At 37.6% G+C, this 18429-nt stretch overlaps 1 protein-coding gene across 3 annotated transcripts in view; it reads right to left on the bottom strand.

The window, feature by feature from the left end:
* Positions 1-18429, bottom strand: part of LOC111015826 (ABC transporter C family member 2) — a 42746-nt gene that overhangs the window by 18554 nt on the left and 5763 nt on the right. For all 3 annotated transcript variants that reach the window (XM_022290988.2, XM_088118545.1, XM_022290987.2), the window contains 9 exons: positions 17251-17275; positions 16902-16958; positions 15597-15662; positions 9133-9207; positions 7185-7292; positions 6256-6390; positions 4074-4180; positions 3896-3989; positions 2481-2648 (listed from right to left, as the gene is read on the bottom strand). In XM_022290988.2, the coding sequence (XP_022146680.1) occupies positions 2481-2648; positions 3896-3989; positions 4074-4180; positions 6256-6390; positions 7185-7292; positions 9133-9207; positions 15597-15662; positions 16902-16958; positions 17251-17275 (835 nt within the window). The remainder of the gene's footprint in view (positions 1-2480; positions 2649-3895; positions 3990-4073; positions 4181-6255; positions 6391-7184; positions 7293-9132; positions 9208-15596; positions 15663-16901; positions 16959-17250; positions 17276-18429) is intronic.

Here is an 18429-nt window from a genome sequence, read left to right as displayed (position 1 = left end):
AGGGATGAGTCTTGCCGCTTACCTGGCCAAGACTAGCTTTTTCTCACTTATCGGGTGCCCACCGATATGATAGGATGCCACCTCAAGCATCGGGATGTCAACAAGCTTCGATGCACACTTAGACATGTATACCAAGAATCGACCCATGAGCTTGTATTTATGATCGGGACCTTTCGAACATCAATCCATCCAAACATAATCGACGAACGACAACTCTCGCGCCCGTGCCATGTCATTCGAGCATACCGTATAGTATACCAGCCCCTAGGTGCAACCTCCAGCCCATGGGACAAGGCGCAATGTCGGCACACCCATGCCGTCCGACACTGTCTTTGAGATTCTCATTCTCGAAGGAAGACGCCCAAGACTTTAGTCTTGCAACGCTCACCCACGTCATGACACACGCATGTGCCATGGGATAGCTCGCTTAGGCCACAGGGCCAGGGGTGGTGGAGAGCTAACACCATACCTCGTCCTATAGTACATTCTAAGGCATATTTGGTCTGGCAGGCGACGAGGAGTCACTCGCCAATGTAGAGCGCACGTGTGAACTCCAATCGACATGAAACTTGGCGTACTTGCATCTCTTACTAAAATGCATCTAACTCTAACGTCGCTCATCCAAACTCTCGACAAAACCCCGACTTCTAGGGTCATGGCCCAGAGCCCCAACTAACCCCACTGAGCTTGTCGATCACTAACACCACTGACATCGCCTTCGCCTTGCATTCTACGTATGTCTTCTTCTATCATTTTTGTGCACATCCTTAAGGTGTGTTAGGTGATGCATCATCCTCCTTGGTTGCATCACGATACTTCTCTCTCGGCCCCCAACATGGCCCAATGGACGGCACGTGAGTGTCACCACCACTTGTCCACTATGTGGGCGTCACAACCTACTCTCTACTAGTATGGTTGTGACACTCCTGACCTAGGAAGCAAGGACACGTGAAAAATGGCCAAGTGTCCATGTCGCACACGTGTCGGATACGGACACGCGTCTAACACGTGTCTGACATGCTAATTAGAGTGTCCAGTTTTTTTCTTTTTTTTTTTATCCGCCCACGATGCGGACACAGCGGTGACACGAATGGACACAAGAAAGTCAAAAAAAAAGTGATGCCTTAAGCCTTCGAAATTTGAAAGATGAAGAAGAAAATGAAAAATATTGAGAAGGAGAGGAAGAAAAGGTGACAGAAAAGGAGTTTTCGAACCCAAAAAAAAGTGACAGAAAAGGAAGAAATGAAGTATGGAAGAAGATGAAGAAAAAGAAAAGGAGTTCTCGAAAAAAAATGACAGAAAAGAAGAAATGAAGTATGGAAGAAGATGAAAAAGAAAAGAAGTTCCTAGGACTAAAGAGAAGTAATGGTTGCATGGATTATCTCTTCCATGAGTGAGGCAATTTTGTGGCACTATTTTCTTCATGACTTACAGATGGCACTATTCTCCTTTGTATTTACTATTTAAAGTTGTTCTTTAATCCCAGTAGAGCACCGTTAAGATTTTCAAAAATTCTCTTCTTACTTTTTTTTTTTTCCAAATTTCAAGTAAAAGTTTATGAAAGTAGTTAATAGACTTTTTTAAAATTCTTTTTACTTTTTACTTTATTGCTTCATGGGATAGGGCTTCTGTAATTTCATATCATCAATGAAATTGTTTCTTTCAAGGAAAAACAAACAATATTCCTCCGTACCCTTGCTAACCAATTCGTCAGATCATCCATTCACAGCCATATCTGCATTATTCCACTAGACCAACACAACTGCCTTGATTATTAATGTCACTAATTTCACCTTGTGATCCTCTAGGTCACCCACCACCGTGCCAACACACCTGCCTTGTTTAGTAATGTCACTAACTTAACTTTTAGATCCTCTAGGCCACCCATATTGTCAAAGAAAATTATTGGCATTGTTCAGCCAATCTAAAAATACTTCCATATCTAGTCCAACTTCCACATCATATCTAATCTTCCATCAAAGGCTGTTAATTTCTAACCCACTTCACCCTCACGTTGGTTGTTGCCATCCAATATGTGGGTTACCCGCATTCCAAATTGGTCGTGCAGCTCAATATCCTCCTCTAACCATCCATGCCAACATTCTAATTCCTATTTCGATGATACTAATGGTATATTCTTGCATATAAAGCACATCAATTTTCACTATCCACTGTCTAATTTGGACGTTCTCATCAATCATGTCCAATCTTCTTGCATACATTTTTGTTTTCTGGCACAAATTGGTTCCAGATCTCATTTGATATAATAGTTATGTCCCATCCTAGGTGGATAGTAGCCGCCACAATTTATTTTGCAGCAATTGGATGGAGCCGGAGGAGTTTTACTTTGTAACTTTTCAAATATCTAAGTAACTCAAATATCAACAACCACATCCACCATTGCATAGCCTACTGGCTACTAATATCCAAGCCAAGAAAAGATTAAAAAGGTAAAACTTGAAAGGCACATAAGAGAGAACCTGAGTTATTATATTAGGAAGCATGAATAGAGGAAACCGCAGCACTGCAAATAGTGAAAGTGACGTAAATGCCCTAGATGGAGTCAAGTCTCCCCCAAGAACCGTGAATAATCCAAAAGCAGCCACAGTCACAAAAACAGGAATGCTATTCAGTATGAAACCATTTAACTGCAAAAACAAATAAAATCATTAAAATACAGAAGTGACAAGTGGAGCAAAAAATTCACTTGATTTCAACCTTCATCCAGGTTCTTACCCAAATAATATGGGGAATTTGGTAGACTCCTTAATTGGGGTTTGGACTCTTTTATTGTAAATTTCAATCAACAATGAAAAATTCGTTTGAGAAACGACTATACATTTAATTTTTTTTTTTATTTTAACTATAACATAAATAATATAAATATTGAATAAGGGGTCCCTCTGTTTTTTTATGATCCTATGGCAGTCCTTGGCCTATATTGCTTTTCATTCTTATATTTGGTTTTAATACTTTTGTTGAGATTCTCTTTTGTTTGTCTTGTTTCTTTTTTTCTCTTTTTTATTTCACTTTTTGGGGGTTTGTATCTCCTTTTTCATATATAAGGAAAAGCTGTTTCTTGTTTAAAACAAACAGGAGGTGGTGATAATGCACTGGGCATGTTCCAAAAAAAAAAAAAAACTGTAACATAAATAATATATTAGTAAAAATGTAAAATTGACACGAATCTTGTGAAATGATAACAAAATATTATTTTTGAATAAGTTACGAACTTTTCATTGATGTATGGAAAGTAACAAAAATGTTCGAAAGATACAAACTTCTAAGTTGGTCGAAAAGGTAAAAAAATATCAAAGGAAAATAAAAACAAAAGAAAAAAGAAAAAAGAAAAGAAAAACTAAAGATGAAAGAATACATCATGAGAAGAAAACCTGACGGAAATGATAACAGGGTATTATTAAATATTCTTGAAATTTTCTCCAAACATTAATCATTTTGCTGGAGCATCTAACATCTAATCCTATTATAGGTTTATCTACAAATATTGATATATTGTCAAGCTCGTTGCATTTGTACACCTGGGCAATAGTCTTTTTTTTTTCCTTTTACACAAGAAACACAGAACAGGCAGTAGTCGGCAACCGAAACCAAATTGACAAATGCATGTCAATAATTCTTGTAAGGTACTACAAGTGACATTGACAGACACAGACCCCATGAGAGAGAGGAATGTTTGCTGTCATCAAATTCCACAAAATAAATTGAATCCAAACTAATTTCAACTACACGATCACTGGTACCCTAAAAACAGTGTTACTCCTTTTAACCAAATTCCAGAATATTGAATTAAAAGGTAAGGTGGAAAACTTAACTATAAATTTTTGTTTCCTTCATATGTAACGAACAGAAGATAACATTAAAAAGAATAACATACCGCCCCAAGGAGTGATGCCTTACGGAACCATGACAACTCATCATTTCGAATTATTTGTACTTTTGACTGAAAACTACTCTCCCAGGCATAGCATCTGATCCATTTCCAACAACCACGATAATTATCAGCAAGTTTTAGATAATAAAGACTACCAGCATTTTATTCTTATATTTCATACTTCACTGTGTCCATCGCAGCCAAAATCTCATTCATGAGACCAATTCTCTTGTCTGTACGTTGCAATCCCTCTTTGGACTGTTTCTGTAATCTGCTGATCACAAGTGTCTGTAATCACATAACATTATAACATATATATTAGGTATTTGTATTTCTAATCTAGTGTATGTCATGTTGAGATATATGCAAAATAAAAAAATAAAAAATAAAACTAATGGGTTCAGCATCATGCAAAACATATTGCTATTATAAATCATGTCAATGCAGTTGCATGAATATCATATCGTGTACACAAAGAAATGCATGTGAAACTCGAATGCTCTCCTGCAGTTTGGAGTTTATGTATTTTTTAAAACTAGATACGAACTTCTCATTATTTGTATCTAATTGATGTAATGAAAGTTACAAAATTGTTCAAATGAAACAAAATCCAAAAATGAGAGAAAAAAGGAGTGAAGTAACGTATACAAGATGCTGATGAGAGAGAATAAAAGGCTCCTAATTCATACAACAACCAGAGAATAATGGGACACAAATTAGAAAGAGAACGACATCGTGAAGTTGTGAAGCAGTGTATGTATAGTACACACTAAGATAATGATGAGAAATAAAAATGCTAAAGGATGTGGATGCCTCCTTCTAGAAACAAAAACATATTTTCAATTTCTTTTTCTTTATATAATGATGAGAAAAAATTGCACAATTAAAATTTCTCTTTTATTTATCAGAAAAATAAAAATAATTAGGTAAATTACCTTTAAGGTCCATGAAGTTTGGACAACAGGTCAATTTCGTCCCTAAGTTTCAAAATCGTACACTTTTGTCCCCACTGTTTAGAAAATACTTCAATTTCGTCCCTAGTGCTAGGTTTTCTATTAGCTAACTTAACAAAAAGGTGATGTGGTGTATTCAATAATAAATCTAGTTACGTAGCACTTTTAGAATCAAAGACAATAATTTTTTTAAAAAAGATAATTCTCCTCTCTCCACCCATCCCCACCTCCTCTCCTTCCACTCCCCTACAGAGCTTGCCGCTGCTTGCCAACCCCCACCTTGCACCCTCTCTCTCCATCAATTGATCTAGCCAGATCTTGAAATTTTATTCCAATTTTCAAATCTGTAAAAGAGAGGGAGAGGGCGGGCAACGGCAGGCAGGCAACATTGAACTGCGGCAGTGGTGACAAGCTCTATAGAGGAGGGGAAGGAGAGGGGGAGGGGATGGGTGGGCGGACAGGGAGAGGAGAAGGTTTTTTTTCTTTTATTTATTATTTTACTTAATTTTAAAAGTACCACATCAGCAAGGTTTGTTATTAAATACACCAGTCACTTTTCTATTAAGTTAGCAAATGGAAAACATAACGCCGGAGACTAAATTGAAGTATTTTCTAAACCTACTTCTCTGAACCATGTGGGCAGAAGTGTATGATTTTGAAACCTATGGACGAAATCGACCCTTGCCCAATTGCCCTGGACTAAAATAGTATTTCACCCAAAATAATAAATTAAACAAACAGAATCAAATTCCCTAAAAAAATTAAAATAAAACTAAAGAGAAAACAAGACCATACAGAATGAAATATTTTCTTACAAAAGATATAATAATAAAATTATACAATTTCTATGGAACTAAAAAGTCAAATGAAAAATTAATAACGAGATTTTTGGGATTTTTTAAGTGACAAAAATAGCTGTAATGACTATGTACATGAACTTTTAAGTAAATAGAGCAACAAGTTTTTAGTTTCTCAGTTCTAACGGCCTTCCTTTTCACTTATATATCAGAAAATTTTTTAAGTGGAAAAGAAGTAAGTAAATTGAGCAACAAGTCTTTAGTTCCTCAGTTCTCACGGCCTTCCTTTTCACTTATATATCAAATAACTTATTCTCTTAAGCCTAAGATTATTCAGCACCCGAATAGTTGAAAGAGATTCTGCAATAGAAAAGGAATACTAAATTCATTGGTTTTGTTTCATACACTACATAAGAGAAATAAAACCAAATTAGAATGAAAGAAATACTTTATTCCGGACGCCATCAAGCATTCAGATTACTAATGATCCTAAAGTCTGATGCGACTAAAAGGAAGCACAGATGAACTAACCAGATTAACATTTAACCTATAATTCCTACGCTTACTTTAGAGACCATTTCAAAATTAGAATTGTTAGATATCAGATATGTACCTGAATGGGAAACAAAAGGACTAACAGCGATGAACCAAAAAGGGCAGAGACTCCCAACTGCTGGTAAAGAAGAACCATTGAAATCGTAATACGAAATGGAGCTGACCATAACGTGTGAAGTGACTGGGTTATTTGCTGGATACGGAGACCAAAGAAGCCAGACACAAATTAAATCTACCGTTAGTTTTAGCATTTAATAAGAAAAATAAGAAAATATAATTCATTCTACAGAGACATGCTTTTTAAGGATGATATACAAGAAATACCAGATTTCAAGAGAGATTACTGAAAAGTTGCTAATGTACATGGATAAAGATATAAGGAAAAAGCAAGTACAAGATCTGACCATTCAAACTTAAAGATCACATGGATCTACCTCCATACTGGTCTGTAAATGAACCTACAGATCAAATTTTTGAGCCAACAATGTTCTCTTCAAAAATATTTTGAAGGTTACCTATCTTTTCGCTCAACCCAGTATCACACATGAAGTTAAAACAACAATGTGCTTTATTAGTTTACTGCATCGTACCACTTATTTCCAAAACCCATGGAACCCAACAAATAGAAATCATGCTAATAGCACTGGAACTCCATGCAACCAAGAAAACTAGACAGATATCTTCATTGGCATGTCCACATATAATCATTACTCAATAATTTTTTTAGAAAAGGAACCCTTTCTAAACCATTTTTCTTAATGTGACTAGAGTCTATAAATATCTATCCAGTCCAATTTTAACTCTAGTGAGTGACCCCAAGGGGTTACGATCCCATGATCACTTTGGTTGAGTCCAAGACCATCTTCAACCCATGGATGTAGTAATATTTATGTTCAAATATGATATTCTGACGGGGAAAAAGATATGAACAAATAAAAAAACAATCATTGCATATACACCACAGAAAATATGAAATTTTGAATGTGCCTGAAGTGTCTCAGCATCAGTAGTCATCAAGTTGGTTATCTTCCCAGTAGCAAACTTCTTGCGAGCCTCGTGGGTTAACCTCAGAGATTTGCGGAAAACAGCGGCTATCTAATAATGGAGAAATAAGTAAATATGTATCAGGATAACCTTTTTTCAAAGCACCTTTATCCCTGTATAGGAAGTAAAGTAATGAATGTAACATAATGAATCTAAGTACATGGAACCAATATGGTGGAACGACGCGTATTAATAGCAGTTAATGAAAGAGCCAAAAGCCAAAAAATGCATGTTAGGTCATGATGGTGAATAGAGCTAGAAAGAATAAACAAAATGGATGTCTGCAATGGTAAATACACTCATGGTACTTCTATGAGGCATCCTGTTAAAAATTTTTCTTTAAAAAATCATTTTGTAACTAGATTCTATAGGTGTGCATATTCGGAGTACAAGGGATCCAAATGAAACTTATAACTTGGCAGACATCTAAGGATCCATTTTAGTACCAATTATTTTGAAAAGAAAGAAGGAAAGAACATAAGATGACATTGATTACAACGGCTCAAAAAGTTTGCCCGGACAAAATTTCCTTCACTTTTTTTTTTTAACAAGATACGAACTTTTCATTGATTCAATGAAAAGGAACAGAATTGTTCAAGGATACAAACTCCAAATGGAGTGAATAAAAATAAGACGGAAAGCTGTAAGTAAAAACAACAAAGAGAAAGAGAAGAGTCACAACTGGGGAGTTATATTTCCTCCACTTTAGAAGTCAAACTTGCATCCTTACAAAAGACAAAAGAGAGTCATCATTGCACCATTTCACATTAGTAATAGCCAAGCATAAGAAATCAAGATGTTTTCAGGAAATATCCTACATTAACCACTCTCCTTCAAGTGAAGAAAATCAAAATAGCTAAGCAAACAACTTTATATCTTGCACCGAGAGATATATATATATATATAATAAACATGACTGTAAAAGGGCACTTTTAGGCCGAGAATCAAACGTATGCAAGCATTGCAAAGATCTATCTTATCTTTTCTTTTATAGGAAACAAACTTCAAGACAATAAAAACAGTCTAAAGACCAAAGAGACAGGGGCCCCCTTGACAAGGGAAGGGGATTAAATAAAATAGCCACAGTCTAAATGGATCAGTGAAGTAGAGTAATATTAAAGATAATAAAAAATATATATTTAAAAGAGAAACTTGTGTAAAGCACTCCAAAATGTAAAAGATATGTATTTCTCATTAACATCCAATTTTTATTTTCCTGTTTCAAATGAACCACAAAAGAGCTCTGCAAATACGTTTGTCCAAATAACTCTAGCTTTACTACACAGCTAATTACGAAGGTGTATTCAAGGAAGAGGGTAGAAATGGGAGAATGTTGTTAGGAGGGAATACTTTTCTGTTGTTATCGTGGGCCCAATAGTTATGGGCATTTTGGGAAAAATGTAAGTTAGTTATATACTGCTGTTTACACAGAGGGTGGGGGGTATCTTTTTGTTAGCTAGGAAATCTTGAATCTCCCTCAATCAATAATGTAATTAAGAAAATTGTAACAACTGGGAGGCATTTATATTTCCCCATTAGTGTTGTTTGGTTGTTTTCAGAGTAGTTTTATTTTTGCTTCTGATTTTGTTTGTTTTCATTTTCTTTTCACTCCTATTGGAGTTTGTATCTTTGAGCAATATTCCTTTTCATTTATCAATGAAAAGTTTGTTTCTAGTTAAAAGAAAAATGTAATAAAGAAAATAAAGAACACATCAAAGACATTGAATCACTATAAATCAAACTTTCACGTGAACTAATTCTTCCGGAAACATAATTGCTCTATATTGGAGTTATCAAAGAAAGCTCTAACATATTTGAGAAGTTGCAAGATTGAAAGAATTGTCCAAATAAAGTTTAGTTGACTAAAAGAAACAAAAAAGGGAAAAATTACCAAGGTTGACCTCAGCCGAAAACCAACACGCATCACATTTTGAAAATACTGTGCTTCAAATAACACTCCCAAGAGCTGTACCAAAAGTGAAAACTCATTAGATACTTGCTTTTGTTATAGCCTGTATGTGTAACCAAAGTGAGATCATGCAGCTCATGCATATTGAAGACAAATATGACGAGTAGAAAAGCTACAAGTTCAAACATAGATCAAATAAGAAACTAATACCTTTTTCAATAATTTTAAATCACCACTACACCCCAAAAGGTTAAAGTTATATTTTACTTTTCATTCATATTCTTAACAGTATACCCACTAATGGATTTGAAAATTATGGCAGCCATCTATAATTTAAATTTAATCTTTTATTCATATTCAGAACCTTATACCAAGTTACTTGAGAGAGGGATACAATATTCTGCATATTCAAGAATTTACCAGCTAGATTTTCCTCTTATATAGGAGAAAATACCTATTACCAAAAGATAACTTATAGGGCAATTTTAATGTCTAATAGTACTGTATAACTGTATTAGATCGTCAGGATGCTTCTCATCGTGCTTGGAAAATTGTTTCCAGAAGAAACCTGAAGGAGGCAGAAATCGATGAATTTAGCAGTTTATTAGCTAATTTGAACCTTGTGATTTTAACTATGCATGAAGACAGGCTAGTTTAGAGCATAGATCCTTCAGGTGGTTTTCACATCCTCTGTTTTACAGCTCGACGTGTTCATTGTGTCTCAGGATAGTTAAAGTCAAAGTCGTGTCCTCGCATTATATGCATTGGGTCATTGGTTTTCTTTGCTCCAGATCTTCAATCTTCCTTGAGTCTTTGACAAAGATCCTAGAAATAACCTTATTCAGTTTGGATTTATCTCCTTCAGCTCATTTACTATGGATTAATGCTGTCAAATCAGTCACTTCAGAAATTTGGTTAGAATGAAATCAAAGGACTTTTTAGGATAGGATTAGATGTCGGTAGGATCATGTAAGATATCCCGTTCTATAGATAAATCAAGAACTGAGCCCGTAGGCAATACACAATCAACCCACCAATTCGAGAGGGTGGGGAACCTCTCCTACCTGCCTCACTGCACTAAGGCAGTGAATACAAAAAGCATAAATCTCCAGCTAGTCTAGCCTCCCTCTTTTATTCTCCCTCTACGTCCCTACATTCTCTCTCCTGACTATTAAGGTAACTCACTTTCCTACAATTCATTTTCCATGTCTACCCCTCCTCCTGTAGGTATGTATAATTGGGGGCCTAACATCACCCCCTGGTCCCAGACACCTTATCCTCAAGGCGTAGTTCGGGAAACTGCTTGCTCATGACTTGGACTGACTCCCAAGTTGCTTCTTCTTCTGGTAACCCCTTCCAACTGATCAAGGCTTTATGCTCACCGGTAGCTTCATTGTTCCATAGGCACATATATCATCTGTGTAGTGGTTACTGAGTCCCCAATGGCTCTTTTAAGCTCGGAGACATGAAAGACCGGGTGTATTGCTGCTTCTGCCGGAAGGTCCAACATATAAGCTACCTTGCCAATCTTCTAGACAATTGTATAAGGTCCAAAGAGTTTAGGGGACAGCTTTTCATTCTTTCGCTTTGCCATGGTCTGTTGACGATATGGATGCAACTTGAGATAGACCTTCTCCCCTAGTTCAAACTCCACTTCCCGTTGCCTCTTATCCGCCTACCTTTTCATTCTTTCTTGTGCCTGACCGAGATGAGCCTTCAGCTGATCTAAAGTTAAGTCCCTTACTACTAACTAGTGATCGAGGGTCGCATTTGGAGTCTTTTGACTCATATATAACAGCAAGGGGGTCGGTGCCCTTCCATACATTGCGTGAAACGGAGTTGTGCCGATCGAATTGTGGAATGTGGTATTGTACCAATACTCTGCCCATGGTAGTCAGTGCCCCCACTGCTTGGGTGACTCGCTGCAAAAGCATCGCATGTACGTCTCGAGGCACCTATTCACGACCTTTGATTGCCCATCCGTTTAGGGATGGTAGGCTGTGCTTCTTCGTAGTTTAGTCCCCTGCATTCGGAAGAGCTCTGTCCAAAAATGGCTTAAAAAGATCTTATCATAGTCGGATATTATGGAGCGGGGAAATCCGTGCAACCTTACCACTTCACAAATGAACACAGAAGTTTTTGAGGTGAAAGGATGGCATAATGGAATAAAGTGAGCATACTTGCTCAACTGGTCCACAGCCGCAAAGATGGTATCATTTCCCATGAATTTTGGCAGCCTCTCCACAAAATCCATCAAGATATCTTCCCAAATGCGGTCTGGCAGTGGCAGTGGCAGCGGTTGCAGCAACCCAGCAGGCGGTAGTCTTGTGCCTTTGGCAGGTGGTACATTCTTCCACATACTTCTTAATATATGCTTTCATTCCCTGCCAATATAGTTCCCCTATCAATTGCTTATAGGTGCGTAGGAATCCCAATGTCCTCCTAAGACGGAGTCATAATACATGTGCACGATTTCTGGGATTAAGAAGGATGACTTGGTCAGGAACAGGCGACCCTTGTACTTCAAAATTCCCTGATGGATGTTGAGGCACACTGTCGGGGTCCCTTAAAAGGTCTGCTATAACGCCTGCTAAGTAAGCATCAGCAACTACTTCAGTCTTGATAGTCTCCACATCCAAGATAGTTGGGCTGTCAAGGTGGTCAATTTCGGCATTGGAGGCATCTTCAAAAGGGCATCAGCTGCCTTGTCTTCCAATCTAGGCCGATATTGAATCTCGAAATCATACCCAAGGAGCTTTGAAATCCACTTTTGGTACTCTAGTTGAACCACCCGCTGTTCTAACAAGTACTTTAGTGCTTTTCGGTTAGTTATCACCACAAACCGCTTCCCCAACAAGTAGGGTCACCAACGTTGGATCACCAGCACCACTGCCATAAGTTCCGCCTCATATACGAACTTAGCTTGGCTTTGTAGGGACAACGGATGGCTGAAGTATGCAATGAGTAAGTATTACCCCCAACCCACTGCCATAAGCATGTGTCTCTATCATGAAAAGCTTGCTGAGATCTAGTAATGATAGCATTGGTAATGTCACCATGGCCTTCTTTAAGGTCTCAAATGCCTCTGTGGCCTGCTCATCCCATAAAAACGTGTCTTTCTTGAGGAGTTGGCGTCAATGCGGCTATTATGATTCCATAATGTGCCACAAACTTGCAGTAGTACCTTGTCAACACCAAGAATCCTGATTGGATGGCCGAGGCCATTATAGCATGGCTCCAATCTTGGTCGGATCTGCCTCTACCCTATGCGTAGAGACCAAGTGGCCCAAGTACTCGATCCGTTCTTGCATAAACGGGCACTTTAAAGGTTGGCATACAGCAGATTGTCCCTCAAAATATTAAACACCACCCCCAAGTGAGTAAGATGAGTTTTCAAATCCGAACTACAAATTAGGATATCATCAAAGAACGAGGATGAATTTACGTAGGAATGGCTAAAAGATTTGGTTCATCAATGACTAGAAAGTTGGTGGTGCATTGGTTAAGCCAAATGGCATAACTAAAAACTCGTAGTGCCTTTCGTGTGTCCTAGAGGCTGTCTTCTAGACATCATCTGCATCCATTTGTATTTGGTGATACCCTAATTTCAGACCTATCTTGGATAAAATGCAAGAGCCATATAATTCATCTAAGAGTTCTTCGATTACAGGGATTGGGAACTTATCTAGTATTATAGAATTGTTCAAGGTGCGATAGTCTATGCAGAAACACCAGCTCCCATCTTTCTTTTTTACCAAACTCACCGGACTAGAGTATGGGCTAACACTAGGTTGAATGATGCCTGCAGCCAACATTTCCCAATCAATTTCTCGATCTCATCCTTCTGCACGTAGGGGTATTGATAGGGCCTAACATTCACTGGTCGTTCCCCTTCCCTTAGAGGGATTCTATGGTCTACTGACGCTGCGGAGGAAGCTCATTGGGCATCTAAAATACCGTCGCATACTCGTTGATCAACTCCTGCACTTCCAGCAGAAATGGCTCGGGTTGGTAGGTACAATGGCTTCTCCTCCTCCAATTTGGCCTGTCAACATGCGTAATTCAACCCAATACCCTTGATCCTTGCCCTCCCATTTGAGAGCTAGCCTTTTCAGAGACACTTCAAGGCGGGTCAGAGTGGGATCTCCCTTGCGTGTTACCCGTTTCTCCAACCTGTTGAACACCAGTGTGAATGCAGGCCAATCTACTTCCATTTTTCCCAAGGTCTAAAGCCATTGCACACCCAAAATGACGTCTAGTGGCCCCAGCTCCAAGGGAAGAAATTCTTCTTTCACTAATAGCTCCGGTAAGGTGAGAACTACCCCCAATAGATTCCTTTTCCCCGCACTGTCGTACTCGTCCCCATCACCATGCCATAGTTAACTGGGTAACTTCAACTCCTCCACGAGTGGCAGTGAAATGAAATTGTGAGTTGCCTCACAATTGATGAGTACTATAACTTCTCAGTGCTGAATTGTGCCCCTGATCTTGATGATCCCTAGAGTTGTGATTCCCACGATCGTATTCAAGCGGCACTCGACCATTTTTCCTTTCTCTTCTTTGTTCGGTGTTGTCGTCTCTTCCACTACCCCTCCTTCTTCCACCTCTGCTAATTTATCATCATGGATGACAAAGACCCGGAGTTCCTGATTTCTGCATCGATGCCCCACCGTATACTTCTCCTCATATCGAAAACAAAGGCCATGCTTCTCCCTTTTTTGGTACTCTGGTTCCGTCAATTTCTTGTGGGGAGTCTTCTTCTTCACTGACCGCGAAGTGTTGTTGGGCGATTGGGGATTAGGGTTCCTTACGGTTAAGGTAACAGTTCGGGTGGGTGCAATATCTGGGCCCTTTGCTGTAACCTTACTCAGTTGTGTTCCTCCCTTTGCAATTCCCACCTTGCCAGGCTCCGCTTCTTGGGCCGCGATTGCAATGTCTTCCATTAACTGGACCTTACGCATGATCTGGTCCAGCCCCTAGGTTCTATTGCTAGAACCACAACCCTCACTACAAAGTCCAGCCCGTTCAAAAAGGCACTCTCAAGGACCTCCTTCGATAGCTATGGTAGCGGGGCGGTGAGGGCTCAAACTGTTGTCGGTACTCTACGACGATTCCCTCTTGACGAATGGATAGGAGTTGTGCACATTGAGGCCCTTCCCTTGACGATCGGATTCGTTCCCTCATTCGCGTCTTCAAATCCTCCCCGTCCTTGAACTTGTCTCGATTATCCATCGATCAATACCAAGCCAGTGCAACCCCGTTGAAGCTAATCACCACTACCACCATCTTCTCTGAACCTGTCAACTTATGGATTTCGAAATACCTTTTTGCTCGGATAGCCACGAATCTATGTTTGGGCCCAAAAATACCGGTATCTTGACTTTCTTGAATCAATTCGGGTCATGGCCTTGATCCTGTTGAATTGCAATTGTCGTAACTTCACCTGTCGTCTTTCACCGGCAGCCTACTTCCCCCGATCACCTCTGCGATGAAGGCATCCAAGGTATTTAGGACATTCTCACTGCATCGTTGTTGATCGCCAGATTTTGCATTTATCACTACCATCGCCTCCTTCAATCCAACTATCTCCCTTCCCTGTAGCTTCAAAGCATTTGTCGAGTTCCTTTTGTGTCATCCTTCCTTGCTTACCCAAGACAAACGCGCTCTGATACAAAGATGTAAGGTATCCCTTACTGTTGAAGAACTGAGCCCGTAGGCTATACACAATCAACCCACCAATTTGAGAGGGTGGGGAACTGTCCTACCTACCTCACTGAATACAAAAAGCATAATCCCCAACTAGCCTACCTCCCTCTTTTATTCTCCCTCTACGTCCCTACATTCTCTCTCCTGACCGTTGATCCTTTAAGGTCACTCACTCTCCTACTATTCCTTTTCCATTTCTACCCTTCCTTCCATAGGTATGTATAATTGGGGGCCTAACAGATCATCTTGACTCAGGAAAAGACAAGACTTCATTATGGTGTTCTCTATCTAATTTGTTTGATAATTACTCTTTCGATGTAATTTGTATTAACTTGAATGCATTTATATTTTTCTGCTTTCCTTTTCTCACTCCCTTTGGTATCTGTATCCTTGAGCAATTATTTGTATCTTTTCATTAATCAACAAAAAGGTCGATTCTTATTAAAAAAGAGAGAGATAGAGAGAGAGAGAAAAAGATAACATCATGATAAAATATTAACAACTAATAGGTCAAAATTTACAATTATTAAAAATCTAAACAAAATTTAATACAATCAAAACATCCAAATTGCATATGTACTTGGCCAATTAGCAAGTTAGACAATTGTACAACATGCACAGTGAATACATACATCAGAATATAATATATCATCTTTTGAAGTCACGATGAACACACATAAATATGAAAGACCAACCTACGCATAGATCTGGCAAAAATAAGACAAGAATTTGGATCATACCACTCCAGCAAATATTGAAAAAGCATAAATGTAACCCATTCCAGATGGATCTCCACGCTGCATGGACTGCAGGTATTCAAAAGAAATATGTAACATATAATGGGATAGAATTAACCAGAAAATTTTATTTAAAGGGTCTAACAAATTTAAACGTTCATGGTAACGTAAATTCCATAATCAATATCCTTTCAACTCAATTATGTGCTAACCAAAGATAACAAGATATGTAATATGTATTCGGTAATAAGACTTTCTTACAGGCCAGTTAGTTATCCATATGTGATTTGGTTTATTTTCTACTAAAGTTGTAATAGATTGATTTTCAAGTCCATTAACATAGGACAATTTTTAAGCTTTGTAAAGCCTGTATAGTAGGTAACACTTTTTTTTATACAGTGAGTATCATAGCCAACTTACACACAACTTCATGAACCCACAACATACGGTTTAAGAGAAACCATGCTTTTATTGAGAAAAATGAAAGAAACGCTGGGATTTTATCCTAGGTGGGTGCCATTTCCGAAGTCCCTTTTATTTGCCCCAATACCAGTAGATCAACCTAGAGTGTTTTGTATGGTTGTTAGCAGTTAACAGGACAAATAACCATCCAAGAAGGTCTATTGCCCAACGCGGGCTATATATTATATTCTTGCAATCAACCAAATACAGAAAGATTATTTTACATAATTCCTTTTATAGGAAACCAAAATTCTGTTTTTTTTTTTTTTGGAATGGAAACTAAATATTTTCATACTCTAAAAATTATATAATACTTCCGGACTAAGGATAAAGTCATTTCTATTTTCTTTTATGTGCTTGCATAGCTAAGCATCTCCATAGACGCCTTTGTTTTGGATTCTTCATGGTTGGTAAGATGTAACTTATAAACTTCCCATTTCTGGGAGGATAACTTATCCACATTTTTTTCCAGCAATTTTCCCACCCTATATGATAAAAAGAAGAAGATTTTTTGCTTTAAATAAATTTAGTCAAAAAATGCTCCTCAATATTTTATATATATGGAACAGTTATGAGTTATTTTCCACTAACTAATTTATGGGAAAGAAAGTCTACCTCATTCCAAACAATACCTCAGAGTTACCAATGAAAGATGACAGAGAAAGTGAGAACTTAGACAAGCCTAATATGCCTTCTATGCTTCAACTAATTGGCATTCCTACTGAGCGTCGTCAACCATGATAAATGGTACTTGATGCAAGTTCACATCACAAACTAGCAAGCATGTTTAACAGTGAAGAAAATATAGGTACAGAATGAAGCACCAGACAAAAAAAGCCCACCGACCTCAAGAAGTTTATTCAAGATGACAGGTCCCACAAATTGACAAAGATCATTGCCAACCTGCAAGTCCCCATATTAGTCAAACAGAGGGACAAAAATAACAAGAAACATTGAACGCGATTTGCTTTTTTCCAGTAAATAAATATAACCCCTTTCAACATCAGCGATGAAGCACAACGTTTCTTTAAGCTAAACCAATAAACAATCTCAATAACAATTATTAAGGCTAAAAAAATTTTCAGATATTAAATGCATCGTGACATGTTTCAAATTTGATGAGCATAGTATATTTGTCCATAAATGGATACATTCCCTAAATGTGCTAGTTATTTCAAGAGGTAGATCATATTACCTTCCACATGCCACCCAACCAAAACCTATAAATGGAAAAGAGAGAAAATTAACAAAAGACAATACAAAGAGTAAGCAGCCAAACCAGTTTTATTTTGTCATTTACTAAAAGTAAGTACCACATATCCAATTCAGTTAATTTTGCTTAAAAATAAATAAGTGAGAAAGTAAATTTGTGGTCTTTTGTTCTTTAGCTCATATACTTCATTATATTTGGAAGCATTAATGTGTAAAAGTCAAGAAAAATATTATCCTATTTCTTAATTCTAAATCATTTTAGATCCGATCGAAATAGGATTTTCGGGATAAGGAATAAACAAACCATGGATAAATCCAAGCGACTCCTTCTTAAATCCAAACGATCTTTTCGTAGGCGTTTGCCCCCGATTCAATCGGGGGATCGAATTGATTATAGAAACATGAGTTTAATTAGTCGATTTATTAGTGAGTACACCAATTAGTAGGTATGAGAGGATTAATGTCAGATTCTTGCTGTATAGCGGGAAATTTTTGTAATGCATACTAAATGATAATAATAAAGAAAATTTTCCATGGTTGCTATCAAATTAATTAGGCATGACCTCTTCATGGGTTGAAAGACTCTACCGAGAATCAAATACCTTATAGCACTCTATGGTTGCTATCAAATTAATTAGGCATGCAACCCGACACACTGCATGACTAGGTACAAGTACAACACAACCCATGTCCTGGGAGAACCTAAGTACCCAGTTATAAAATTGACATGATATAAATACATAATGTATTAATTGATTCAATGAAAAAAACACATTATTGAAGATATGAAACATTATTTAAATCCATTGCTTAGTAAAGTAAAAATAGAATTTATTTATTAAAAATTCAATGATGAAAATTTAATAATATGTACAAATTATCTATTGTTAAAATGAAATTATTTTAAAATTTTATGCAAGTTCTTAAAATTTTTAATAATCATTAATTTCACGACCCAGTGGAACCAATGAGTAGGCTGGCATAGAGGTTATAGGTGGTGCTGAGTTGACTAAATTGCCTAAATGGCTACATGGATTGTGGTGGGTTCCACTTTCACTTTCCTAGACTTTTCCTGATTAATTAATTTTTTTACAAGCTCCTAGGCTTTGGAGGAAAGAGTCCTTGTCTTCACGTCCCTTTTCTGAACTATTGGCTTTTGTTA

The sequence above is a fragment of the Momordica charantia genome (assembly GCF_013281855.1).
Source record: "Momordica charantia cultivar OHB3-1 chromosome 1 unlocalized genomic scaffold, Mcharantia_2.0 BLBB01000001.1, whole genome shotgun sequence".
In the NCBI taxonomy this organism is placed as follows: Eukaryota; Viridiplantae; Streptophyta; class Magnoliopsida; order Cucurbitales; family Cucurbitaceae; genus Momordica; species Momordica charantia.
This window is presented reverse-complemented; position numbering and strand designations above follow the sequence as displayed.